The 26,943-nt window shown below is 41.7% G+C and overlaps 2 protein-coding genes across 4 annotated transcripts; one reads left to right on the forward strand and one right to left on the reverse strand.

Moving 5' to 3' along the window:
• Positions 1–1,954: 1,954 nt before the first annotated feature.
• Positions 1,955–6,115, reverse strand: LOC102285446 (centrin-4). Of its 2 annotated transcripts, XM_005899732.3 has the most exons (5): positions 5,976–6,115; positions 4,655–4,795; positions 3,382–3,510; positions 2,654–2,791; positions 1,955–2,473 (listed from the first exon to the last, which is right to left on the reverse strand). In XM_005899732.3, the coding sequence occupies exons 1-5, from the start codon at positions 5,976–5,978 to the stop codon at positions 2,384–2,386; spliced, it is 501 nt and encodes a 166-aa protein (XP_005899794.1). In that variant the 5' UTR covers positions 5,979–6,115; the 3' UTR covers positions 1,955–2,383. The 2 variants fall into 2 exon arrangements, with proteins under 2 accessions (XP_005899794.1, XP_070241714.1); XM_070385613.1 differs by lacking the exons at positions 4,655–4,795; positions 5,976–6,115 and adding an exon at positions 5,103–5,917.
• Positions 6,116–6,297: 182 nt separating this feature from the next.
• Positions 6,298–24,629, forward strand: BBS12 (Bardet-Biedl syndrome 12). 2 transcript variants are annotated; one of them, XM_070386479.1, is made up of 4 exons: positions 6,305–6,436; positions 7,221–8,550; positions 14,517–14,579; positions 16,566–24,629. In XM_070386479.1, exon 4 carries the CDS (start codon positions 16,582–16,584, stop codon positions 18,706–18,708), a length of 2,127 nt encoding a protein of 708 aa, XP_070242580.1. In that variant the 5' UTR covers positions 6,305–6,436; positions 7,221–8,550; positions 14,517–14,579; positions 16,566–16,581; the 3' UTR covers positions 18,709–24,629. The 2 variants fall into 2 exon arrangements, with proteins under 2 accessions (XP_005899793.2, XP_070242580.1); XM_005899731.2 differs by lacking the exon at positions 7,221–8,550 and having other exon boundaries at positions 6,298–6,436.
• The last annotated feature ends 2,314 nt before the right edge of the window (positions 24,630–26,943 follow it).

Consider the following 26,943-nt stretch of genomic DNA (forward strand, 5'->3'; position numbering starts at 1 on the left):
TCCTAACCCCCAAAGGTGATGCTATTTGTTGGTGGGGCCTTTGGGAAATGCTCAGGTCATGACGGTGGAGCTCTCATGAATAGGATTAGCGTTCTTATAAAAGAGATCCCATGGAGCTCCCTAACCTCTTCCAATGAAAAGCCTCCAATGGAGAAAGCCCTTACTTGACCATGCTGTCCTGACTGATCTCAAACTTCCAGACTTCCAAACCATGAGAGATATATTTCTATGGTTTATTCTGTGGTATTTTGTTATAGCTGCCCAAACAGACTAAGGCACCAAGCTACAAAGATGAGGGAGAAAATTTGCTGTTTCATATATGTGGTTGAAAGTGAGTAGTCAGAAAACAGAAGCATCCTAATAAATGGTGTTGCTATATGGTTATATTCTCATGTGATAAGTCTAATTAATCTTCTCTTTATTTAGTATCAGTTCAGTTCAGTTCAGTCATGTCTTTGTGACCCCGTGAATCGCAGCATGCCAGGCCTCCCTGTCCATCACCAACTTCCGGAGTTCACTAAACTCATGTCCATTGAGTCGGTGATGCCATCCAATCACCTTGTCTTCTGTCGTCCCCTTCTCCTCCCGCCTTCAATCTTTCCCAGCATCAGGGTATTTTGTAAAGAGTCAGTTCTTTGCATCAGGTGGCCAAAGTATTGGAGTTTCAGCTTCTGCATCAGTCCTTCCAATGAATATTCAGGACTGATCTCCTTTAGGATGGACTGGTTGGATCTCCTTGCAGTCCAAGGGACTCTCAAGTCTTCTCCAACACAACAGTTCAAAAGCATCAATTCTTTAGTATGGATAGTTTTAATTGTTACTTACTTGTATATCAAGCAATTCAACAGGTAAGATGTCAACACCGGAGCTTCAAGATGAGGGACTATGTTATTCCTTGCTATGTAACTAATTACTCCAAGACTTAGTAGCTTAAAATAACCTTTATCATCTCAGAGTTTCTGATGTTCAGGAGTTCAGACATGGCTTAACTGAATCCTCTGCTTCAGGGATTCTCACTGGTTGTAATGAAGATGCCAACAGGTGCTGCAGTCTAAGATCAACTAGAGAGGGATCTATTTTCAAGCACCTTCAAATGGTTGCTGGCAGGATTCAGTTTTTTGTTGACAGACTGAAAGCCTAGGTTCCTCCAACGCTTAGCTCCTTGCTATGTGTTCCTTTTCATAGGGCAGATCAAAACACAGCTGCTTGCTTCGCTAGAGCAAGCAAAAAAAAAAAAAGTCAGGAGAGTGCCAGTAGAGGGAAGTCACAGGCTTTTAAGACCTAATATTGGAAGAGACAGCCCATGATTTTTGCCATATTCTGTTCATTAGTAGCCATTCACTAGATCTATTCCACCCACACTCAACAAAGGGATTACACAAGGGCAGGTATACCAGGAAACTAGGATCACTGAGAACCACTTCAGAAGATGCCTACCACAGGAACTACCAGCCAATTTAGACACAGTAAGATCCACATCTAATTCATTGGATCCTTCATAACCCTTTCTACTAGCAGACAATCCAAAAATCTCTGATGTTGATTAGTGATTGAGATGATTTTTCTTTTAGTAAGCATTACTCTAATGTCAACCACCTTTATGGCAGGTTCTTAAATTATCTCTCTACTGTTGGATTTGATCTTGCTCCCAGGAGAGGAAGGAAAATGTGGAAAACCAGGTAAGTTTTAATTTGTTCTGGGATAAAAGTAAGTGAATTCTGAGATCTTTAGCAATTTTAAAATTTAAGTTCTCTGACCTTTAGTTTTCTCATATGTAGTAGGATGGAGTTAGTACTGTCTGTGTGTTTAGTACTGCTTCTACATAATAACTGAGACAACATAAGTAAAATCTTTAGCACCTGTCCTAGGGACACAGCTATTAAAGAAATGTGTAGGAAAGTCTGGATGATGTAAGTGCTGCTTTAAATTTCTTTATAAGAAAATTAGCAAATAATGAAGCTGCCAGACAGTTTTATTTAAGACTTTACACATCTGAATAATCAGTTAAAAAGCAAATGTTCATTTTTAGAGTTGCACAAAAGGAAAATAATAGGGAAAGTAATGGCTGGATTGCCAAATTCATATGATGTGGGGCCAATTTCCATAAATTTTAAAAAAATCTAAGTTTTAGAACCTGGAGCTCTAAAAACAGCACTTGTAATTAATACTGTTTTTCAGATTCATAGTTTAAGGAAGTCACTACATTTTATTTCTTGATGTTATAGATTTAACAAAATACTGGTAGCAACATGTAACTTCTCACATGGATTAGACATCAAGAGTTTGTGTATATAAACACTGAAAATGAATACATTCAGCTATTATGGAACTTACAACAAATACAAACGTGTTAACAACTTTCCAGAAGGCACAAAAGACAGCATTAATAAAGAGTGGTCTTTTGCATCATTTTCAAAAATTCTTCCTTGTTTATTTCTCCATCCCCATCATGATCAGCCTCATCAAGCATTTCCTGTAAAATGAAAGGTAAATAGGATATGTGAAATCTACTAAAAAGGGATGATATAAATGAACATTCAAATACACACTCAAAACCAAATTTTAAATTTATTAATATAACCAAAGAATATAACTAAAAATTATATAAATTGTATAATTATAAATTATAATTATACAAATAAGTGAAATTTACCTGAAGTTCATCATCTGTTAAATTTTCCCCTAGTTCCTTAGCAACCCTCTTGATATTGTTCAGTGATATACTTCCTGTATCATCATCATCAAATAATTTGAAAGCCTTCAGTATTTCTTCTTTTTCATCCTTTTCACTCTTTAAAAACAAAAACAACTAAATGTCATTAGTCTTTCATTTATTTATCAGTCTAGATGCATAGGTCTTTGAGGTCTAGAACAGAAATATAGCAGGTAGACTGAGCTTTATTTACTGCTCTTCTGACTTTTGGCAATTATTCCAGTGCATTCACATCTGCCCTCAAGGTATTGAAACTCAGGGTTTATTTAAGTGGAAGAGCCACAGAGTGACAAAGAGAATCTATCTCTTATTGACCTCAGGTAACTGAGATCCCTTATCAAATATGTAAGCTCCAAGACAATACGCATTTTGTCTCATTCAGTGCTCTCTAGGATTATGCCTGAGAAAAAGAGGCAATAAATTGCTGATTTCAAGGCTTCAAAATGCTGGCCCCATTCTCTCTATCCTTATTATTTCCTAACAAAAATCCTCTTCTCACACTGGACAGTCTTCATTACTACCCTGAAAATGTCTTTAATCTTGTTATGCCTATCTGTCTAAATCCTACCCATCTTTAAAGATGGTTATATTTTCCTCTGATTGCTCCAGCCAAAAAATGTAGAAGGCTATTGCTTGTATTTCACTGAAAAACAAAATCACTACCATACCATTTTTACACTCATTATGGCAAAAAATTTTTCAAAACTAATGGTGCCAATTCCTTCTTTGTCAGTTTCAGCTATCATCTTTTTAATTTCTTCTTTCTTCGGCTCAAATCCTAAGGCCCGCATTGCAATCTGAAATAGAAAGTAGATAAGTTATAATAGGCCACAGTCTCATTCCTAGCTCTTAAATTACCTGTTAATTACTACAGTCTCTCTTTTTTACTCTGGACTAGCTTAAACCTTGGTGAAGGCAATGGCACCCCACTCCAGTACTCTTGCTTGGAAAATCCCATGGACGGAGGAGCCTGGTAGGCTGCAGTCCATGGGGTCGCTAAGAGTCAGACACGACTGAGCGACTTCACTTTCACTTTTCACTTTCATGCATTGGAGAAGGAAATGGCAGCCCACTCCAGTGCTCTTGCCTGGAGAATCCCAGGGATGGGGGAGCCTGGTGGGCTGCTGTCCATGGGGTCGGACAGAGTCGGACACGACTGACGTGACTTAGCAGCAGCAGCTTAAAACTTGGAGAAGGCAATGGCACCCCACTCCAGTACTCTTGCCTGGAAAATCCCATGGATGGAGCAGCCTGGTGGGCTGCAGTCCATGAGGTCGAGAAGAGTTGGACATGACTGAGCGCCTTCACTTTCACTTTTCACTTTCATGCAATGGAGAAGGAAATGGCAGCCCACTCCAGTGCTCTTGCCTGGAGAATCCCAGGGATGGGGGAGCCTGGTGGGCTGCTGTCTGTGGGGTTGGACAGAGTCAGACACGACTGAAGTGACTTAGCAGCAGCAGCTTAAACCTAGAAAGTCAGATCAGCATGCTTAGGTTTCAATCTCATGATGGGCTTTGGCCTGTGTGCGTGAGTGCTAAGTCACTTCAGTCATGTCTAACTGTGCGACCCTATGGACTGTAGTCCGCCAGGCTCCATGGGCTTCTCCAGGCCAGAGTACTGGAGTGGGTTGCCATGCCCTCCTCCAGGGGACCTTCCCAACCCACAGATCAACCTGCATCTCTTATGTCTCCTGAACTGGCAAGCAGGTTCTTTATCACTAAGGCTTTGACCTACTCATTCATAAAACAAGAGTAAAATACTTAACAAGATACTATTTCGGTTAGTGTAGGCCAGATCTATACACTAAAGGGGTAGGTGTCTGCACTTAAGAGATTTTATATCAAGCTTTCAGAAAGCTACTGTTAATGAAAGACTTAAAGTTTGCAATAAATCAATGATAAAGTTTTTCAAATGTTTCAGAATTAGAAGTAATTTCAGAACCTTCAGTTCTTTCACATCTATGGTTCCAGACCCATCAACATCGAATAAATCAAAGGCCTCTTTAATTTCTTGCTTTTGAGTTTCATTCAATTCAATTTTTGCTGCATTTTTTTTCCATTGGTCTGAACTTGGTCTGGATGCCTGTAATAAATACACATGTGGGTGAAAGATAAACTGTGTAACTGGGACAAGTACCAGAACCAGAATTAATGGACTAAGTATAATAAATATAGTCAAGCATCCTATTCCATATAATGAACCTCAAGAATTTTCCCCTTTCCCTTTGCTAACATTCATGCTTTTAGTTATAAATATATATCTTGCTGGAAAGCCTGGTTCTTTTTTACATCTTGGGGTTTTCTTTCAACTTAGTGCCCTTTGAGAAGCAGAAAAGGCAAAGAAGACATGCCAGAATAGTATATGTTATATGGGAAAAAATTGGCCTTACTTGGTATATCCAAACAGCAGTGTTTAATGGCCTTACTTGGTATATCCGAACAGCAGTGTTTAAGGCATATTTACTTTCATCTGTGCCTGTAAGTCTCATAATAAAATGTATGAGATATGGTTGATTGAAACATCGTATCTTTTCCCACCTTCTCAAGTACTTTTCTATATTGAAGACTGGGAAATGAAAAAAAAAATACATTTTTCAGGTTAAAAAAATTACTCCAGGGATCTGGAGAAGAATAAAGGTTGGACCAATTATCAATATACAGGGAAGATGGAGGTCATCTTCCTGCTATCTGCCATTTTCTGCTGTAGCCTCATTTCAGTATCATGTCTTCAGCTCTGGGATAAGAGGCAGTAGTATCAGAGATTCCATGTCACTGCATATCTAGACACCAGCTTCACATATCTTAAGAGTTGGTCGTAGTAGCAGCGAATTCTTCATGCCTGGACGGCAGCTACACTGGTCTGGTCTTCAGTAGTTCCAATGGCAGAGGTCGTAGCTTCCCCGGCCAGTTTTTTCAGGGTTCCGGATGTCTTTCCTAGAGGCCCATATCCTTCAACAGTTTTAAAGCCTCTTATTCTCTGTATTCAACTCGTTTCTGGCTAGCAAGTGGTTCCTGTCTCCAACGCCATTGGTAAAACGGTTGCTGGGGTTGAAGAGGGGAAAAAATAAACTGGAGAACCGCTCTTCCGTCCCTAGAGCCACGGACACTGCGCTTCTATTCGGCGACGAATGGAGGGGTTACTAATGACACTCGAGGATAATGAAAGGAGGCGAATAATACATTTCAAAAAGCAAACAGAATTCCTTATTTCAGGGAGAAACTTCAGCCTCAGCCCCAATAAGAAGTTGCACTTTCGCACTCACCATGTCTCCAACCGGCGCCCCAGGCCGGAACCTCCTAGCTTTACCTGCCAGCCGAGCTGCCCAACGGTACCTCACCGCCAGCAAACCGTTGCTAAGGCCGCTCTCGCCGATCTCCCCTGCAGCCCCGCCTATCCAGGCTTTCTTCCCCACTGACTGACAGTTGTTTCACCCAATAGTCAGGAAAGAAGACCCTCGAGGCCCGCCCCCTCTCTCTAGTCTCTACCAGTAGCGTAATGGTCTGCCTTTACCCGCCTACCGTTAAGGGGAACTTTCCATCTGGTATCTTAGCAACCAAAACTACCAGCCCGCCCAGCCCGCCGCGCGCTTGCGCAAAATACGAGGCGTAAGGGAAGGTTCTTTACCCTGGCGTTTTGGCTTCCCAGTGCCAGCAGAACGTCGGGGAGCGTCTCGTAGGAATGGAGACGAAAGCGAGATTAGTAGGGAGGTGTTTCTACCAAATGGTAAGTCTTTGGTGGAGACGTGAGGGAGCTCTTGTTTCTTTTTCTGACCCTTTGGGGCGTGGAGGAAAGGATGAGGCTCTAGAGCCTGGTAAATTGGTCCAGGCTTAGGTTTATCATCCGGCCAGATTACCAGAGTCGAAGGGGACTGCCCTTTGCTTGCGCCGCTAGACGTCCCTCAGCCTCCACAGTGTGCGGGCCTTGGCTTTTTTAACCGCTTGCCTCCTCCGTGGTTTGCCGGGATTCTGGCCTAGTTGGCAACATTTCTTTACAGGAGAGGCGTGCTGTGTGCCTGGGCCCTTGGCATTCACATGAAAACTCTCGGCATAGGAAAGAGTTTTTACCTGTGTTGTAGCGTTTCTTTGCACGTTGGACCCACGCATAATCGCTATCAGCCTTTTCTACCGCCCCTCCCCCCACCCCCAAAACACACACACACACACCCACCCACCCCCCCCCCCACCCCCACCACCACATTATCACCTTCAACTGTTCCAGTGGGAAGATTCCTTTTTGCCAAATTTGGCTGATTTTCCAACCATTTCCAGCATAGATCCTCACTTGAGTCCAGCGTAGGTAGCCTGATAATCCATTTGACTCATTAACCGTCAAGATTTAGATGTCCAAAGCAAATTCTTGTCCAGAGGGCCAAACTTACTGGTTCAGCCCAGGTCTGAATCTAGTCAGGGGCCAGCTTAAGTTTGGGGAGTAGGAATGAAGAGGTGATAGTCTATTAAAACTTCTAACGCTTAATTGCTTACACGCCTGGACTCTCTACCTCCTGCAGTGCCTTCTCTAGAGCAACTTCTAAAAATCATACTGGATTCTCCAACACTGGATTCAGGAAGAATTAACTTTTGCATAGGGTTTTCCCTTTATCTCCCTTATCTTCTTGAAGAGATCAAATTGCCAACATCTGCTGAATCATGGAAAAAACAAGAGAGTTCCAGAAAAACATCTATTTCTGCTTTATTGACTATGCCAAAGCCTTTGACTGTGTGGATTCACAATAAACTGGAAAATTCTGAAAGAGATGGGAATACCAGACCACCTGACCTGCCTCTTGAGAAATTTGTATGCAGGTCAGGAAGCAACAGTTAGAACTGGACATGGAACATCAGACTGGTTCCAAATAGGGAAAGGAGTTCGTCAAGGCTGTATATTGTCACCCTGCTTATTTAACCTCTGTGCAGAGTACATCATGAGAAACGCTGGACTGGAAGAAGCACAAGCTGGAATCAAGATTGCCGGGAGAAATGTCAATAACCTCAGATATGCAGATGACACCACCCTTATGGCAGAAAGTGAAGAGGAACTCAAAAGCCTCTTGATGAAAATGAAAGTGGAGAGTGAAAAAGTTGGCTTAAAGCTCAACATTCAGAAAACGAAGATCATGGCATCTGGTCCCATCACTTCATGGGAAATAGATGGGGAAACAGTGGAAACAGTGTCAGCCTTTATTTTTCTGGGCTCCAAAATCACTGCAGATGGTGACTGCAGCCATGAAATTAAAAGACGCTTACTCCTTGGAAGGAAAGTTATGACCAACCTAGATAGCATATTCAAAAGCAGAGACATTACTTTGCCAACAAAGGTCCTTCTAGTCAAGGCTATGGTTTTTCCTGTGGTCATGTATGGACGTGAGAGTTGGACTGTGAAGAAGGCTGAGCGCCGAAGAATTGATTCTTTTGAACTGTGGTGTTGGAGAAGACTCTTGAGAGGTCCTTGGACTGCAAGGAGATCCAATCAGTCCATTCTGAAGGAGATCAGCCCTGGGATTGCTTTGGAAGGACTGATGCTAAAGCTGAAACTCCAGTACTTTGGCCACCTCATGCGAAGAGTTGACTCATTGGAAAAGACTCTGATGCTGGGAGGGATTGGGGGCAGGAGGAGAAGGGGACGACAGAGGATGAGATGGCTGGATGGCATCACTGACTCGATGGCTGTGAGTCTGAGTGAACTCCGGGAGTTGGTGATGGACAGGGAGGCCTGGCGTGCTGCAGTTCATGGGGTTGCAAAGAGTCGGACACGACTGAGCGACTGAACTGAACTGAAGGAAAGAAAATTGTGCAAAGTATATTCTTGAAGTAGTCTCCCAAATCACTTCTCCTATTTCAGTAAGTAGAAACATGGCACGTTTTCCAAAGCCAACATCTTGTTTTGTTTACATTATATCCCAGGCACCTTACAAGCATTGTAATCATTGACTGGAAAAAAACCAACTCATTAGGATTCTGGAAAATAGGTGGGCTGTTCTAATATTAGAAGTGATTTTTATGTGTAAAGTTACCCCAGTGGAAATGAAAATGATGCAAATTCAAGATAGTTTGTGAATTAAGGAAAATGTTCAGTCACTTAATTATACTATATATGGATTTTTCAGGCCATTAATCTCACTGAGAAAGTTGCTCTTGATTGGTTTCAAGGACATACAGTTCATCTTTACAACTAGTATTAAAGGGATTTCTGAAATCAGAAATGAATAATGACCAAGTAGAAACAATTCAAATTTTTAGACTTTGCTGGATCAAGTTTGATCTCTTGGCAGTTTAAAGACTGAGTAATGTGTTAACCTGTTTTTGCCTCATTTTTTAATTTAGGCTTTTATATTTAGGATATTAACTTATAGTGAAAATGATTTTTCAATTATGGGTATAGATTGCAAGGTTTCTAGGTCTTAGGAAGTACTTGGCATTGAAAAATAGCTGTTACTAATCTAATTTTACTCTAGAACATTAATAATATTAATCTAGAAAAAATATTAAACCCATATAACTCTTAAATCTACTAAATTTATTTAATGCTTTCTGTGTATCACATACTATGCCATTTATTGGGTGAGTTTGAAAGAAACTGAGTGTAAAGTATAAAGATGAATGAAGGCAGGGAACCTACAGAGTAGTGGGGGAGAAAGGCACAGACATAAACACATGATTTTTAATTCAGGATGCTAAGTGCCTTAGTAGATGTATATAGAAAGTACTTTGGCAGCCAAAGAAGGAGGTACTACTACTCCTTGAGGAATTGGAAGAAGCTGTACCAAAAAGTGAGGCATTTGCCTTAGGTCGTGAAAGATGTATAGCATTTGCCAAGGTGAAGATAAGGCTAGGATATTCAGAGTAGAGTATAATATGTGCAAAAATGAATGTACTTGTAGTGTGGTGAGATCATGGGGTTTATAAGGAAAGGTGGAAGAGATTAGTCTTATAAATTAGCTGGAAGTCAGCTATATCAAGCTAGGAATAAAGATTCTTTTTTCTAAGATAAATGTTTTTAGGCAGTGGAATGATCTGATTAGGTTTGTGTTTTTCAAAGCTATTTCTGACAACCATGTAAAGGAGGAACATTTTGGAAGCGGTTAAAGGGCCTCAACTAAGTGCCAAATAAGAATTATGTTGACTCTAAGGGTGGCTGAACCTTAAATTTATGGTTGAGGAATGCTGAAAATGGCATCTGTTTAATCTTGTTTCACTTCTGTACTCAAGTATGAGATAATAAATGTGGTGAAAACCGTTCATTTATTCACCTGTCAGATAGTTATTGAGTACTTGTAATATATCAGACAGTGTTCTCAGTATATGGGGTACATCACTGACTAAAACTGCCCTTCTAGGAATTACTTTCCAAGAGAGGGACATAGTCAATAGATAGTAAATTAAATAAGTATACTGTACTATTTTGTAAGGTGATAGGCCTGGCCACGGGATTGGAAAAGGTCAGTTTTCATTCCAATCCCAAAGAAAGGCAATGCCAAAGAATGCTCAAACTACCGCACAATTGCACTCATCTCACACGCTAGTAAAGTCATGCTCAAAATTCTCCAAGCCATGCTTCAGCAATACGTGAACTGTGAACTTGCAGATGTTCAAGCTGGTTTTAGAAAAGGCAGAAGAACCAGAGACCAAAAACATCCGTTGGATCATGGAAAAAGGAAGAGAGTTCCAGAAAAAACATCTATTTCTGCTTTATTGACTATGCCAAAGCCTTTGACTGTGTGGATCACAATAAATTGTGAAAAATTCTGAAAGAGATGGGAATTCCAGACCACCTGACCTGTCTCTTGAGAAATTTGTATGCAGGTCAGGAAGCAACAGTTAGAACTGGACATGGAACAACAGACTGGTTCCAAATAGGAAAAGGAGTACGTCAAGGCTGTATATTATCACCCTGCTTATTTAACTTCTATGCAGAGTACATCATGAGAAACAGTGGGCTAGAAGAAACACAAGCTGGAATCAAGATTGCCGGGAGAAATATCAATAACCTCAGATATGCAGATGACACCACTCTTATGGCAGAAAGTGAAGAGGAACTCAAAAGCCTCTTGATGAAAGTGAAAGTGGAGAGTGAAAAAGTTGGCTTAAAGCTCAACATTCAGAAAACGAAGATCATGGCATCTGGTCCCATTACTTCATGGGAAATAGATGGGGAAACAGTGGAAACAGTATCAGACTTTATTTTTTTGGGCTCCAAAATCACTGCAGATGGTGATTGCAGCCATGAAATTAAAAGACGCTTACTCCTTGGAAGGAAAGTTATGACCAACCTAGATAGCATATTCAAAAGCAGGGATATTACTTTGCCAACAAAGGTCCGTCTAGTCAAGGCTATGGTTTTTCCAGTGGTCATGTATGGATGGGAAAGTTGGACAGTGAAGAAAGCTGAGTGCCGAAGAATTGATGCTTTTTAACTGTGGTGTTGGAGAAGACTCTTGAGAGTCTCTTGGACTGCAAGGAGATCTAACCAGTCCATTCTAAAGGAGATCAGTCCTGGGTGTTCTTTGGAAGGACTGATGCTAAAGCTGAAACTCCAATACTTTGGCTCATACAAAGAGTTGACTTATTGGAAAAGACTCTGATGCTGGGAGGGATTGGGATCAGGAGGAGAAGGAGATGACAGAGGATAGATGGCTGAATGGCATCACCGACTCGATGGACATGAGTTTGGGTGAATTCCGCGAGTTGGTGATGGACAGGGAGGCCTGTAATTCATGGAGTCACAAATAGTCAGACATGACTGAGCGACTGAACTGAAGTGAACTGAATGTTATGGGGAAAAAATTAGAGCAGATAAAGGGAGTCCCAGAGAAGGCAACATGGCACCCCACTCCAGTACTCTTGCCTAGAAAATCCCATGGACAGAGGAGCCTGGAAGGCTGCAGTCCATGGGGTCACTGAGGGTCGGACACGACTGAGCGACTTCACTTTCACTTTTCACTTTCATGCATTGGAGAAGGAAATGGCAACCCACTCCAGTGTTCTTGCCTAGAGAATCCCAGGGACGGGGGAGCCTGGTGGGCTACCGTCTATGGGGTCACACAGAGTCGGACACAACTGAAGTGACTTAGCAAAGGGAGTCCAGAATGTAGGGATTTCCATAAGGGAAAAGAGGAGTTTGCATTGTTAAATAGGGTATTCAGGATAGATCTTGTTGAAAGGGGGATATTTGCATAAATATAAAGGAGGTGAGACCATAGATTTCTTGGAGAGGAGCATCCCAGAAAGAGGGAAGAAGCAGAACAGAAACACTAAGGTAGGAGGCATGCCTTACATGTTCCAGGAACAGAAAGGAGGCCAGAGCAGAGTGATCAAGGGATAGAGTAGTAGGAGACAGAGAGGTAAAGGGGAGAAGTACAGATTCTTAGCATGCTGTAAGGACTTTGACTTTCACTTTCACTTTCACTTGAGTAAAATGGGAAGGCTCTGCAGAATTCTGAACAGAGGAGTGAAAGGATTTCAAATTATTTTTATAAGGGACTCCTGTAACAGGTATAAAAGCTTTATTTTCCAGGTTGGAGGTTTTAAACAGTGGAGTGAAATAATTAGACTGTATTGGGAATGGATTAAAGTGAGTAAAGTCGCTCAGTCATGTCTGACTCTTTGTGACCCCATGGACTGTAGCCTACCAGGCGCCTCTGTCCATGGGATTTTCCAGGCAGGAATACCGAAGTGGGTTGCCATTTCCTTCTCCAGGAGATCTTCCCGTCCCAGGGATTGAACCCGGGTCTCGCACATTGTATGGATTGGAGCTAGGCAAACTCTTGATTTTGTAGCTGATCATACCTTTTCAGAAGACATTAATTTTTTAAAAATCCAACTCCCGAAAAGCTTTGCATGTCTTAGTGTTCTAAACCAAGTACTTTAGTTGTTGTTGTTGTTCATTTGCTAAGTCATGTCCAACTCTTTGTGACCCCATGGACTGTAACCTGCCAGGCTTCTCTGTCCATGGGATTTCCCAGACAAGAATATTGGAGTGGGTTGCCATTTCTGATTCATAAAGAGTCAAACACAACTGAGCACAGCATGGTTACAGTCAGTGACATTCTGTGACTTAAACATAGTGTAGAGTGACTTCCCTGGTGGTCTAGTGACTAAGACTCTGAGCTCCCAATGCAGGGGGTCTGGGTTCGATCCCTCGTCAGGGAACTGTGCTGTAACTAAGAATTCTTGTGCTCCAACTAAAGATCCCACATGCCCAGAGCCAAATAAACAAGCATAGTATAGAAAGCATAGTGCAGAAACCATAAACAGAGACACTGATACCTGAGAGGAAAAAAAAAGGCCTATCCATGTTAAGGGTATGAACAAGGCTTAGAAGAAAGCATAAAAGCTTTGAAGTGGGAAGTGCAGTGGAAGATTCTACAAAAGAGAGTGAGTTACTATCATGCTGGGTAGAGGGGCCCCCAGAAAGCAGTATTGTAGAGTAGTTAATAACTTGGGGCTTAGGCATTAGACAAACATGGATTTTAGGTCTTAACCTTTTTCTTACTAGCTGTAAAATTTATATATTATTTATTATTCATTTTGTACATAATTAAAGTAAATTAGTGGTAGTATATATATGTGTGTTATTGTTGTTGTGAAGACTACATTCTGTGATGCAGGTAAACTGCCTTCTACTTAGTAAGCTCCCAAAATGTGTTAGAAATGAAAAACAAAAGCAAAAGGCAAGTTTTGGCTTTTCAAGCTTATCTTTTCAACAAATTTTTCTGAAGCAACCAACGTGAAAGGGAAGCAGAGATTGGCGTTGTGCTGGCAAAGCCAAGGACCTCTGGGAGCAGCCAGAGGCTGGAAGAGGCCCAGAGGATTCTTCCCTAGAGCCTTCAAAAGGAGTGTGGCCCTGCAGATACCTTAATTTCAGACTTCTAGGCTCCAGAACCATGAGATAGTAAATATGTGTAGTTGTTGAGCCACCCATTTGTGGGTAATTTGGTAAAGCAGACCTAGAAAACTAATAGAGCAAGAGTGTGGAGAAATGTAAAGGCCTGTACATTACTGGTAGGAAAGTGAAATGGTTTGGCTGCTACAGAAAAGTTCGGCAGTTCCACAGAAACACATACGGAATTACCAGATGTCCACTCCTAGGTGTGTGCCTACCCCAAAGAATTGAAAACAGATACTCAAACACTTGTACACAGATGTTTTAGTGTCACTTTTCACAATAATCCCAAAGTAGAAGCAATCCAAATGCCCATGAATGGATAAACAAAATGATAGCCACCGACCTACATGCATAAAAAGGAATGGAATACTGGCACTTGCTTAGTGCAGATGAACTTCAGAAGCATGATGCTAAGTGAAAGAAACCAGACACAAAGGGTCCCTTGTTATATGATTCTGTTTATATGAAATATCCAGAATAAGTAAGTCTGTAGAGGTAAGAAAGCAGGTTGGTGGCTGGTGGGGCTGAGAGTACAGGGAGGGACTACTTAACACCGCAGGGTTTTCTCTTGGGGGATAATGGAAATGTTTTGGAACAAGATAAAGGTAGTGATTGTACAACACTATAAATGTTCAAAGTGTTGCTGAAATGTGTACTTTAAAATAGCTAAGTTTATGTTAGATGAATTTTTTATAAATTTCAATAAATTTATAAATTTTCATAAAGCTTTTAGGAGAAATATGAAATATCCTTTGTACTCAGGAGTAAATGAAACTTTTAAAAATAGAACCTAATAACAATAAAAAAAATGGATTACAAAAATAGATTGCCAGGCAGTATTAAGGGCCACTTATCAGTTTGAAGTCATGAACTTAAAATGACACCAGTCAGCATGGTTGTTTGTTTCTCTGTTTATTTTCAGCTGCCTCAATGTAAGCATGGAGTAGACAGAGTTGGATTTCATCAAGCTTAGTGGTTTTGCAAGGTGAGTAAGATGAACCAAAAGAAAGACAAGGGCTTTGAGGGAGAATATACTAGAGAGTGATTGTAATAACTGGCAAATGGGAATTTAAACTGGATAAGTAGAGAATTGATACATGGGTTTGTTGTTCACTCGCTAAGTCGTGTCCTACTCTTTGTCCAACCCCATGGACTGCAACACGCCAGGCTTCCCTGTCCTTCACAATCTCCCAGAGTTTGTGCAGATTCATATCCATTGAGTCAGTGATGCCACCTAACCATCTCATCCTCTGCTGCCCCTTCTCCTCTTGCCTTCAGTCTTCCCTGTCTGGGGTAAAGGACAGCAAACATATGGTAAAATCAGAGAACTGTAAGACAGGATGGGTCTCAGCATGCTGTCTAGAGACAGAACTGAATATATCAAGAATTTTATTTTTGTTTTACAGAATTGAAAATTTCACAGAAGAGGTTTTGAAGCCAAGTTCAAACAATTTGTTATATTAATATATTTTCCTTGGCTGTACTGGCTTTTCTCCTTAGCCCTCAAAAGCCTGTAGGAAGCTGCTGTTGAGCATCAGTTATGCTGTGGCTTCCTGCTGATCCTGAGGTGTGTCTGAACTGTAGTACTCTTCAGCTTTAGAGATGCATCTCAGTATAGGTAGTATAGGAACAAATTCACTAGTGTCGAGACCCGCATTAGAGGAAAAGCAAAACTCTGAGAGTTGTTGGCTTTTTGACATTTGAATTTAAAAGACTGTGATAAAAAATATATAGTTAAAGAAATTAAAGGCTTAGAGTTGGAAGAGAAGTGTATGTTATCTGTTTTAGCTCTAGTACTTTAAGAGCTCATACCTCACAACTCAGGTTATTTTATTACAGATGGCTTTTCAGTTAGAGGGTACTTTGTTAAAAAGTTCTTTTATTGGACTAAAGACTTCCTCTTATAACTTCTTCCTCTAATTTTAGATGTGAATTCTGAAATATTATGTGAAAAAGTCTAATTGCTCTTGAAGTTCCTTTTAAATAGTACTTGCTTCCCCCCTCCTCATATTCTAATCAATAACCAAATCCATCCTTTCACTTGCATCCCTCTAGCAGTTCTCATCTGGATAACCATGGCCTCCCTGCCCCCAGTCTGGCACCCATCCAATCAGTGGTCTACACTGTAATATATCCAGAGCACTAATAATAATAAAGTTATTATTTTTATATTCTTTAATTTTATTTTTAATATTTTTTGCTTAATTTTATGTTATAAATGTATTATTATTATTGCAAGTACTCATAAGCACTAATTATGTGCCAGGCACTATTCTAAGAACTATCTACTCACTTAACACCTTATAATAACCCTGTGAAGTAGATTCTGTTATTATCCTCATTTTTCAGATATGAAAACAGGGCAGAGATGTTAAGAAACTTGCTGAAGGCCACACAATTTAAGCAGTAGAGACAAGTTCAAACCCAGACTTCTAGATTCAGAGTATGTGCTTTCAAACACTACATCAAGGTGTTTCTTCTTCTCCCCTTAAAACATTTCCATATTTCCCATGATAAGTAGGATCAGGTTTGACACGGTGCCTACTACCTTTCATGATCCAGTCTCTTTCCTTCTATTGCTTCGTCTTACTACTTGCTTTATATTCCCATGAAACTAAATTATGTGTGTTATCCCAATAAATTGTTTTTGTCACATATAGTGCATTTACTACTACTTCCTTCAGCTTGCTAATTACTTCAAATTATTCATGTCCAACATTACGTTCTTCTGGAAGTACTGCCTCTTGCCTGCTTTATAATCCACTTCCCCCATTGAATGAAGTGTTCCTTCTCCACACACCCATACCTTTATCATTAATGCTGTGTCATTGCACTGGCCATATTTAATGGAAACTACATATATCAGAAACTCCTCAAAAGCAGGAACTATATCTTATTTTCCTTTTAATAAGCATCTTTTAGAACCCTGAAGTACCCTGAATAAAGTTCCAAGTTTTAATTTTATTTGCAGATGATGATTCTTGGTGATGGATTGCAGGGTCATAAACAGAAGAAGGCACACAGGACTGCAACAACTTTCCTCATTTGCCGAAACAGGAAGAACTTTCCTAGGCCCAGTAAAATCATCCAAATTTATTATAGATGAAGAGTGCCATGAAAGTGTGTTAATTAGCTCAACAGTAAGGCTTCTTGAAAGTTTGGATTTAACCAGTGCAGTGGGACAACTTCTCAATGAAGCCATTCAGGCACAAAACAGCACATACAGAACTGGAACCAGTACTCTTTTGTTTCTCGTTGGTGCATGGAGCAGTGCTGCCGAAGAATGTCTTCATTTGGGTGTCCCCATGTCATTAATAGCGTCTGTGATGTCAGAAGGCTTGAATTCATGCATTGAAGAGGTAGAATCCCTTCAAGTACCTATCCACAGTGTATGTGACCATATAGACAGCACAGAAACGTTTTCTGGACTTAGTGTCAGCTTGTACCCTTCTCTACAAATCCCTTCAGGTACTGGCTTGGTCCAGAAAGAGCATGATCTCAAAGACGTTACCTCTCAGTCACTGGCCTTCTGCAGTCTTTCTGGGAGACCTGTTAAATCACCTCAACTGTTTAGGCTTCAGGCTAAGTTTGAAGCAGATGAGAACATATCACGAACTCCTCAAACTCTGAAAAACAACCTGCTTGCAGACACCCACTGCCGAAAGTCAGTCCTGACCCACAGTAGACATTTTAGTAGGACAGATCATCACTGGATAAGCAAGCCAGGTGGATTTCTAGAACAACTTAGTGCAGCTGCTCCAAAGACTTACAGCTGTAGCGATCTGGCAGAGTTGGAGGTGGGTTTGAGTCACGGAGACCCCAGCAGCATGAGGCTAGTGGACGAAGCAGTACGGCTGCAGCGTCAGAATGCAGGCAGGCAGCGAGGCAGCCATACCGGGCGATTCCCCTTTGACATTTCAAGAATCTTCACCTGCTGCTTACCGGGCTTACCTGACACTTTGTCTTGTGTCTGTCCAGGATACATCACTGTTGTGTCAATGTCCACTGCTACTCTGGTCAAGGAATTGCAGAATCAGCCGGTCCGTGTAGTTCTTGTTGAGGGTGACCTCACTGAGAATTACCGCCATCTGGGATTTAATAAGCCTGCAAATATTAAAACAGTGTCAGAAAGCGTGAAGGTTCAACAGGACAGCTCAGAAGAACTGTGGACAGATCATGTATTACAGGTGTTAATCAAGTTCAACGTGAACCTTGTCCTGGCACGAGGAAATGTGTCTGAACGCTTAGCTGAAAAATGCACCGATAGTAAGCGGCTGGTAATTGGATCGGTGCAAGACAGTGTGCTGCAGGCTTTTGCAGAGGCTTCGGGAGCCGTGCAGGTGGCCTACCTCACACACGTGAATGAAAACTGTGTGGGCAGTGGGGTCTCTGTGACCACGTGGAGAAGCATTCCCTCTGACACTGTAGATGGGATCAGCAGAATGGCAGTCGTGTTAAAAACAGAAGGAATTAATTTGGTTACAGTAGTACTGACTAGCCCAGTCATTGCCCAGATGCAAACCAGAGAAGACAGGTTCTGGACTTGTGCCTCTCGTCTGTATTATGCTCTGAAAGAGCAAAAGGTCTTCCTTGGAGGTGGTGCAGTTGAAATTTTGTGTCTTACCCATCTTCAGAGTCTTGCGGGACAGTCTGTGAATAAAGGAAATCAAGACTGTTCAGGGTGGCTGCATAACACTTCCTCTTGGCTGGCCTCATCTGCAGCACTGTATAGACCTACAGTGCTTAAATGCCTGGCAGATGGATGGCACAGGTACCTCTCAACTCTCCTGCGTAACACTTCCGTTTACTCATCAGACTCTGAAGCTGCCACATCCATTCAGTGTCATCTACAAAATGCTGCAGACTCTGGCTCTCCTTCATCTTACATCTTGAATGAATATAGTAAACTTAACAGTGTAATTTTAAATTCAGGCATTTCAGATAAGTTGGAACCAATTCCAAGAGTTTATGACGTTGTTACACCAAAAATTGAGGCATGGCGCCGAGCTCTGGATTTAGTACTGTTAGTACTTCAGACAGACAATGAAATTATCACTGGACTTGCACACACACAGAAAAGTTCACAGGAATCAGAAGGCTTTTTATTTTTGTAAAGTTATTGGCTAAGTCTTTGTAAAATTGTCTTTGGTAACATGTCATGCTAATAATAAATTTTCTGGTAGTTAAGTCTCAGTGTCTGAAATGTCAGCTTTTACCAAGAAGAAGATAATTGATATGTGTCAATAACTATTCAGGATATGGGATTTCGCCCTACTTATAATCTCACAAGTTAGCCTGTTACTTTTCATGGAATGCTACAGAATACACAAGATGGTTGGATCAGAGACAGGACTTTTTATTATTCACAGCAAAAGCAGTACCCAGAGCTTTGGGTTGGTCTATGCCAGGTCCCCATTTCTCTAAGTCCCACAAGAGCAACAAAAGGGCCATTGATGGAAACCAGCACACTCAGTGTTTGTGTTATGGCAGAAGAACACTGAGCTTGGGGTCGCCACTGCTTTTATAGTAAGCAGAAACATCTTGTTCTTTGTCCAACAGTAATTGTTTCCTCATGCCTGAAACATGTAAACACAAGCCTGAGACATGAGCTGGTTAAAGCTAGGCCATGGCATACTGAGAATGTTTGCAGTGTCACTCAGAGCCCACGGTGGAGAGCCTCCTCCAACAACTCACTCTTCAACAATTCTCAGCCAGACTTGAATGTTCATGGCTGTTGGCTACTCTGATTACTCTGGCAAAGAGGTTACTTCGTTCTATACCGAATCCACTCAATTGGTCCCATATAGCAACTAAATTAAGGCTATCAAAATGGACTCTGAGCAGCAGGATAAAATCAGTCTGCAGTATTGACCTCAGCCATGTTTCCCAGCATCTTGAATTGAGTCAAATGTCAATTCCAAGGAGGACCAATAGGTCTTTTTATTAGCCAGAATGTAGTCTATAATTTGCTGTCCATAATGAGCCATGCAGGGGAGCTTTGACTGACTTGCTTATCTTTGGTGACATTGCAAAAATTACAGGAGGCTATAGATGGGCCAAAGGCAGCCCCCATCCCTAGTGGAGATAGCATTGTGGCCCACACTCCCCACATATGAGCACATGTAACCACAACAGGCCCAGGTCACTGTATTTCGGGATTTGTTGTGAAACCTGATTTGAATCATATATGCCTAGTCGCTCAGTCATGTCCAACTCTTTGTGACCTCAGGGACTGTAGCCTGCCAGGCTCCTTTGTCCATGGAATTCTCCAGGCAAGAATCCTGGAGTGGGTTGCCATTCCCTTCTCCAGGGAATTCTTCCCAACCCAGGAATCAAACCCAGGTCTCCTGCATTGCAGGGAGATTCTTTACCACCTGAGCCACCAGGGAGGGTCGCAAAAGTCAGACACGACTGAGCAACCAAGCTTGAGCAAACAGAATCACAACGAACCTGGCTTCCCTAATTTGAATTAACCATAAATTTAAGTCAGATAGGTATTGTCACCCAATAATTGCAGCCTCAGTTGTCATACATGACAAAATCCAAGGCTCCTCAGACATTAAGAGAAGCATATGATTAGTCAGATTGAAACAAGGTTGTCCTGGTCCCTGTGTTTGTGATGTGTTCTTATCTGGGAGCTGCCATTGGTGGCATCACGTCCTGCCTCCAGTAGTGAACAAGAGGCTTACCAAGGAGCTGAGCCTTCTTTGTGGTGGGCATGGAGACAGCATTTGTTTGTTTGACTCCCAGAGGGACTGAGTGCTATGAATCTATCCAAATGGTCTCAAAGAACTTGACTTGGCAAACAGCGTTCTGAATTTTGTTTGTTTATCAGTTGGTTCTATTGGTGAATAGTTTGAGGTAGACAGTGCCATAGTCAGGAAGAAAACTGCCACAGTTAGGACCACTGAGAGGGGCTTCCAACTTGTCAACCTTGTAATATCTAAATACCACCTGTACAGTGAACATTTGAGGCATCAGTGTATAGAGGCATTCACTCAGTCCCCGCCTGTTGGTGAGTTAGGATGGGGTAGGGTATGGTGGTGATTGGCAGGAAGCCTGTCTCATTTCTCTGCTTGTAGCAATACCCCAAGTGGTGGAATCTTCTCGGGTACTTTATGAGCATTTAAGTTTAAGCACATAACACACTGATGCCAATTGTGTGTTTTTATAATAATAGTATAGTGAATTGGGCCATTGGGCCCCACCCACAGGGTCACTTTTTTCCTTTTTGCAAGATTTGCTCCAATCCTATCAGTTGACTTCAGTCACTTTTCCTCCGTGGGAACATGGACCAAGAAGGTTAACACTTTAATATTAGGGGCTTTAACAGTTGCCAGGAGATGATGTGATCTCCCTGACTGCAAGCTCAGGAAGGCGCAAAGAGAGAGGGCAGCAGGCAAGGAGGGTTTTGTTTTTTTTTTTTTCCTGGCTCTTCATTTCAGTGTTAGGGCTAGCTTTTCCTTTGTTCTCTTGCCAATATCTGGAGAGTACCCAGGCTCCAGGGATCTTTCTATTTGCCCTCTGCATGCCACCGCATCTCCCCAGTGCCCTGCAGCCCTAGGTACCTTTGGCCACCCTGTGCCCAGTACCCACTTTGTTCAGGGACTGCTGGGTGGGATGTCAGTTGGCACCTGTATCTAACAGCCATAAAGTTTCAAGTTCCTTTCTTTCCCAGAGTTCCCCCATCACACTCGAGTTTTTCCTTAACAGCTGCTGAGATCAGCAGGGAGGTGCCAAATGTATTAAGTTTAGACGGAGGGAAGGGCTCCATGCCAGGAAGCAGTGCTTTGTGTTTACTTTTGATTTTGATCAGCTGTGCAACTTGTGCTCAGAAAACTTTGTCTTTTTGTGTCTACTCAGTTGTATCTCTTCATTGCTGACAGCATTCCTTTCATCTCTGGGGACCCCTTGACTCGGCAGCCGCAGCCAGTTTCTTTTCCTTGTGCTGTGGGGCATGCTACCTTGTGGTCGTGTTCACATTCTTCCTCTTCCCACCAAGCTGAGTGGGCGACCACCAACACACGATTGGGGTGGCTTTTTTTATTCCCACCTCTCTCACATACTTAGTTTCCAAACATTGATTTTCAGGTACAGTAGGCAGCCCATAGTCCCTTCCCCCTTTCCTACTTCTTGAGTGAAAACATTCACTGTTAGAGCCCAGGGAGCCATATCTCTTAACCCCGCCCACTAGGGCTCATCTTTTCCAGAGAAACATGGCGCTCTCAAGTGAAAACTGGCAAGAAGTACGCAGGGTCTGGAATTTTGCCCTGGTTACAAGCTAACAAGTTAGCCTATTAAAATTTCATGAGACACTGGCAGAAGACTCGAGACTCCTGGATGAGAGACACGGGACTTTATACAAGTAACCGGAGCTTCATGTTGTTTATGTTGGTCCCCCGTGCTCTCAAGTCCCTCAGGGGTGACATAAAGAGCCCGTGATGAATGCCTGAACACACAGTAGTTTGTATTGCTGGAGAGGAACACAGAGATTAAGCAATTCATAACTTTTATAGTAAGCACGAGTAAGCCTGTTTTTTGGAGAAAGATATTACATCATCATTCATGGTTGCTCGCTGCAAACTCAGCCTTGAGAAAGAGAGCTGGATACCTAGCAAGAACATGCAGTGGTGCCCAGAGCCCATGGTAGACTGCCTATCCCAACAAAGTCTCTTTCGCTACTTAGCCATAAATTGAACATTACAAGACCTGAATTTATGTGTGTAGTTTTGGAAATGAGTATTAGAAGAGCTCTAAGAAAATAATAGTAATTAAGTTACTGTTTACCTACCAGGTTCCAGGCACCCTTCTGAATTCTTTATATATTGCACCAGTTTGCCACAGTCACCACAACAAAGTAACATATACTAGGTCACTTAAACAACATTTATTTTCTCACAATTCTGGAGGCTGAAAGCCTGAGATCAAGCCGTGGACAGGGCTGGTTTCCTCTGAGGCGTCTCTCCTTGACTTATAGATATTGTCTTCACATCTTCTCTCCACCTGTCTTTCTCCAGATTTCCTTTTTTGGTCAGGATACCAGTCATACAGGATTAAGGCCCACCCTAATGACCTCCTGTTAACTTAGTTACCTCTTTAAGGACCTTGTCTCCAAGTATAGTCACATTCTGAAGTACTGGAGTTTGAGACTTCAGTGTGTTAATTGGCATAGGGACACAGTTCACCCCATAACTCATGTCTGGTCTCAGTCTTTGCGACATCTATTCTCTCCATTTTATGGTTGAGGAAATTAGCCTAGTAAGGTTCAGAAACTTGTCCAGGGTCTCACAGATAATAGGTAATAGAGCTGAAACTTGAACTAAGGTTTTATCTGGTTCCAAAGTCTATATTTCTAAGCATTAATTGTGACATGAAGCTTTTTTTTTTTCCTATGACAGCAAAACAAGAAAAGAGAATGCCTGGTTTATTTACAGGATTAATTTAAATGTATTAGAAAATGTAATTTGATTATCCTCATGGTTGGGAAAAGAATATCATTTTTGCTTTAGCACTTATCTTATATGTGTTAATGTGAGAACTTTGCACAGATAATAATTTCAGTTATACAGACTTTGTTCAAAGTTAGAATAACAACAGTATTGAACATTAAATGAACTGTTTTAAAAAATATATTATTTTACTTGCTATCAATACTTTTATTCTCCTTCTGTATACTATTAACACTCAGTTTTTGTTAAAATGTCATGAAGATTATGAGTGCCACTAATAGTAACATAGATGTTTAACTCATATAGTAGTTTTGTTTTTTTTGCAAATCTGGTATTTGCATGTATTCATGCTATTATGAATCATTGAAAAAGCGAGATGGTTCTTTCATTGGATCATCGAAAAAGCAAGAGAGTTCCAGAAAAGCATCTACTTCTGCTTTATTGACTATGCCAAAGCCTTTGACTGTGTGGATCACAGCAAACTGTGGAAAATTCTTCAAGAGATGGGAATACCAGACCACCTTACCTGCCTCTTGAGAAATCTGTATGCAGGTCAGGAAGCAACAGGTAGAACTGGACATGAAACAACAGACTGGTTCCAAATTGGGAAAGGAGTACGTCAAGGCTGTATATTGTCACACTGCTTATTTAACTTATATGCAGAGTACATCATGAGAAATGCCAGGCTGGATGAAGCACAAGCTGGAATCAAAATTGCCAGGAGAAATACCAATAACCTCAGATATACAGATGACACCACCCTTAAGGCAGAAAGCGAACAAGAACTAAAGAACCTCTTAATGAAAGTAAAAGAGCGTGAAAACATTGGCTTACAACTCAACATTCAGAAACTAATATCTTGGCATCTGGTGCCATCACTTCATGGCAAGTAGATGGGGAAACAGTGGAAACAGTGACAGACTTTATTTTGGGGGGCTCCAAAATCACTGCAGATGGTGACTGCAGCCATGAAATAAAAAGACACTTGTTCTTTGGAAGAAAAGTTATGACCAATCTAGACAGCATATTAAAAAGCAGAGATATTACTTTGGCAACAAAGGTCCATCTAGTCAAGGCTATGGTTTTTCCTGTGGTCATGTATGGATGTGAGAGTTGGACTGTAAAGAAAGCTGAGTGCCGAAGAATCGATGCTTTTGAACTGTGGTGTTGGAGAAGACTCTTGAGAGTCCCGTGGACTTCACGGAGATCAAACCACTCAATCCTAAAGGAAATTAGTCCTGAATATTCATTGGAAGGACTGATGGCTGAAGCTGAAGCCCCAATACTTTGGCCACCTGATGCAAAGAACTGACTCATTTGAAAAGACCCTGATGCTGGGAAAGATTGAAGGCAGGAGGAGATGGGGACAACAGAGGATGAGATGGTTGGATGGCATCACTGACTCAATGGACATGAGTTTGAGCAAGCTCTGGGAGTTGGTGATGGATGAGGAAGTCTGGTGTGCTGCAGTCCATGGGGTCACAAAGAATTGGACACAACTGAGCAACTGAACTGAACTGAACATACTATTAAGTACTGAGTAGATCTTGTAATAAATACTCTCCTTTGAAACTAGAAGTCTCACTCTAAAAATATATGTTTTGTAGGTTTGTTTTGTTTCCATATTAAAAAAAAAAAAAACTGCATGCTACCATGTGGTTTATCAGCTGTTTTTCTAATTTTTATAATCATGAGAAATATCTTTAAATATTAATTACTTATGGAACTTTTCTGTTTTTGCAAACTGAGGACGGTCCCTCAAATAAACATGATTCATCTAAGTGGGGTTTTCAAGAAGCTCTGTCAGTAAGCAGGTATAGACACTTCTTTTAAAAAATATGTATTTATTTTTGGTCGCACTGGGTCTCTGTTGCTGCACACAGGCTTTCTGTGGTTATTATGAACAAGGGCTACTTTGTAGTTGCAGTGCGGAGGCTTCTCATTGTAGTGGCTTCTTTGGTTGCAGATCACAGGCTCTAGGGTTTGTGGACTTCAGTAGCTGTGACACATGTGCCTCAGTAGTTTTGGCTCCTGGGCTCTAGGGTGTGGGCTCAGTAGTTGTGATGTACAGGCTTAGTTGTTCCTTGGCATGTGGGACCTTCCTGGACCAGAGATTGAACCCATATCCCCTGCATTGGCAGGCAGATTCTTAACCCCTGGACCACCAGGGAAGTCCCTAGACATTTCTTAAAACACCAGAGCAGTGTTGCTGTCTTTTGGAGACCAACCTGCCTGTTGAATATCGCAGACTACAAAGAGGTTTGCAGTTACTCTACATTACAGCCCATTTTCCTAAAGATAAATAACTCCTCCTAGACCCAGGCTTAACTAGCTCTTCAGAAAATTATCTTGAAAAAGTTCTTGCAACAGAATTCCTGTATATTGCAGGTGTGCCTGCCCACCCAGAGGCTGGGCAGATGCAAAATCAGCAGGAAGTGGTAAGCTGCAAGGTAAGTGAAGGGTTACCGACAGGTCATTGTGAGCTGCAGTCCCCCAAACTGTACTTCCAAAAGGGAGGGAAATATGAGTGGAAAAATGTGTAAGCAAGTTTGAGCTAACCTGGGCATCACATTCTGCTACTGCTGCTGCTAAGTCACTTCAGTCGTGTCTGACTCTGTGCGACCCCATAGACGGCAGCCCACCAGGCTCCCCTGTCCCAGAGATTCTCCAGGCAAGAACACTGGAGTGGGTTGCCATTTCCTTCTCCAATGCATGAAAGTGAAAAGTAAAGTGAAGTCGCTTAGTCATGTCCGACTCTTAGCAACCCCATGGACTGCAGCCCACCAGGCTCCTCCATCCATGGGATTTTCCAGGCAAGAGTACTGGAGCGGGGTGCCATTGCCTTCTCCGGGCGTCACATTCTAGGTGAGTGCAAAGCAATAGCAAACAACCCCAACTCTATGTGTTTATGTTGTTGACCTGAAATAAATATGTATCTTCAGCGTATATATGTAGATATATATATATGCTGGATATATCTTCGGCAAAGATGGGTTTATTTGGAATCAGTGGAGAATTGCAGTTCAGGGTCTGCAACCACGGCAAGCCATGTGCAAGTCCCCACATGGCCAGGGAAGGAGAACACTTTCAAAGGGAGGAAAAGGAAGTTGGGAAGGATGTAGTAAAACAGTGCATGGCTTTAAATTGGCAGAGTCCTTGCCAGGAAAGAAGAGGAGTCTGCTGAAATGCCAGGGTGGATGAATCACAAGCAGGAAGCAAGATTGCTGGGAGAAATATCACCAACCTCAGATATGCAAATTGTACCACTCTAATGATAGAAAGTGAAGAGAAACTAAAGAGCCACTTGGTGAGAGTGAAAGAGGAAAGTAAAAAAGCTGGCTTGAAATTGAACTAAGATCATGGCATCTATGGAAATCATGGGAAATAGAAGGGGAAAAGTGGGAACAGTGACAGACTTTATTTTCTTGGGCTCCAAAAATCACTGCAGATGGTGACTGCAGCCATGAAATTAAAAGATGCTTGCTCCTTGGAAGGAAAGCTATGACAAAGCTAGATAGTGTATTAAAAAGCAGAGGCATCACTTGGCCAACAAAGGCCCATATAGTCAAAGCTATGATTTTTCCAAGTGGTCATGAATGAATGTGACAGCTGGACCATAAAGAAGGCTGAGCACTGAAGAACTGATGCTTTCAAGTTGTAGTACTAGAGAAGACTTGAGAATCCCTTGGACAGCAAGGAAATCAAACCAGTCAATCCTAAAGGACATCAAACCTGAATATTCATTGGTGGGACTGATGCTGAAGCTGAAGCTCTGGTACTTCAGCTGCCTGATATGAAGAGCTCATTGGAAAAGACCCTGATGCTGGGAAAGATTCAAGGCAAAAGAAAGGGGGAAGCAGAGGATGAGATGGTTAGATGGCATCACTGACTCAGTGAACA

The sequence above is a fragment of the Bos mutus genome, chromosome 17, assembly GCF_027580195.1.
Source record: "Bos mutus isolate GX-2022 chromosome 17, NWIPB_WYAK_1.1, whole genome shotgun sequence".
In the NCBI taxonomy this organism is placed as follows: domain Eukaryota; kingdom Metazoa; phylum Chordata; class Mammalia; order Artiodactyla; family Bovidae; genus Bos; species Bos mutus.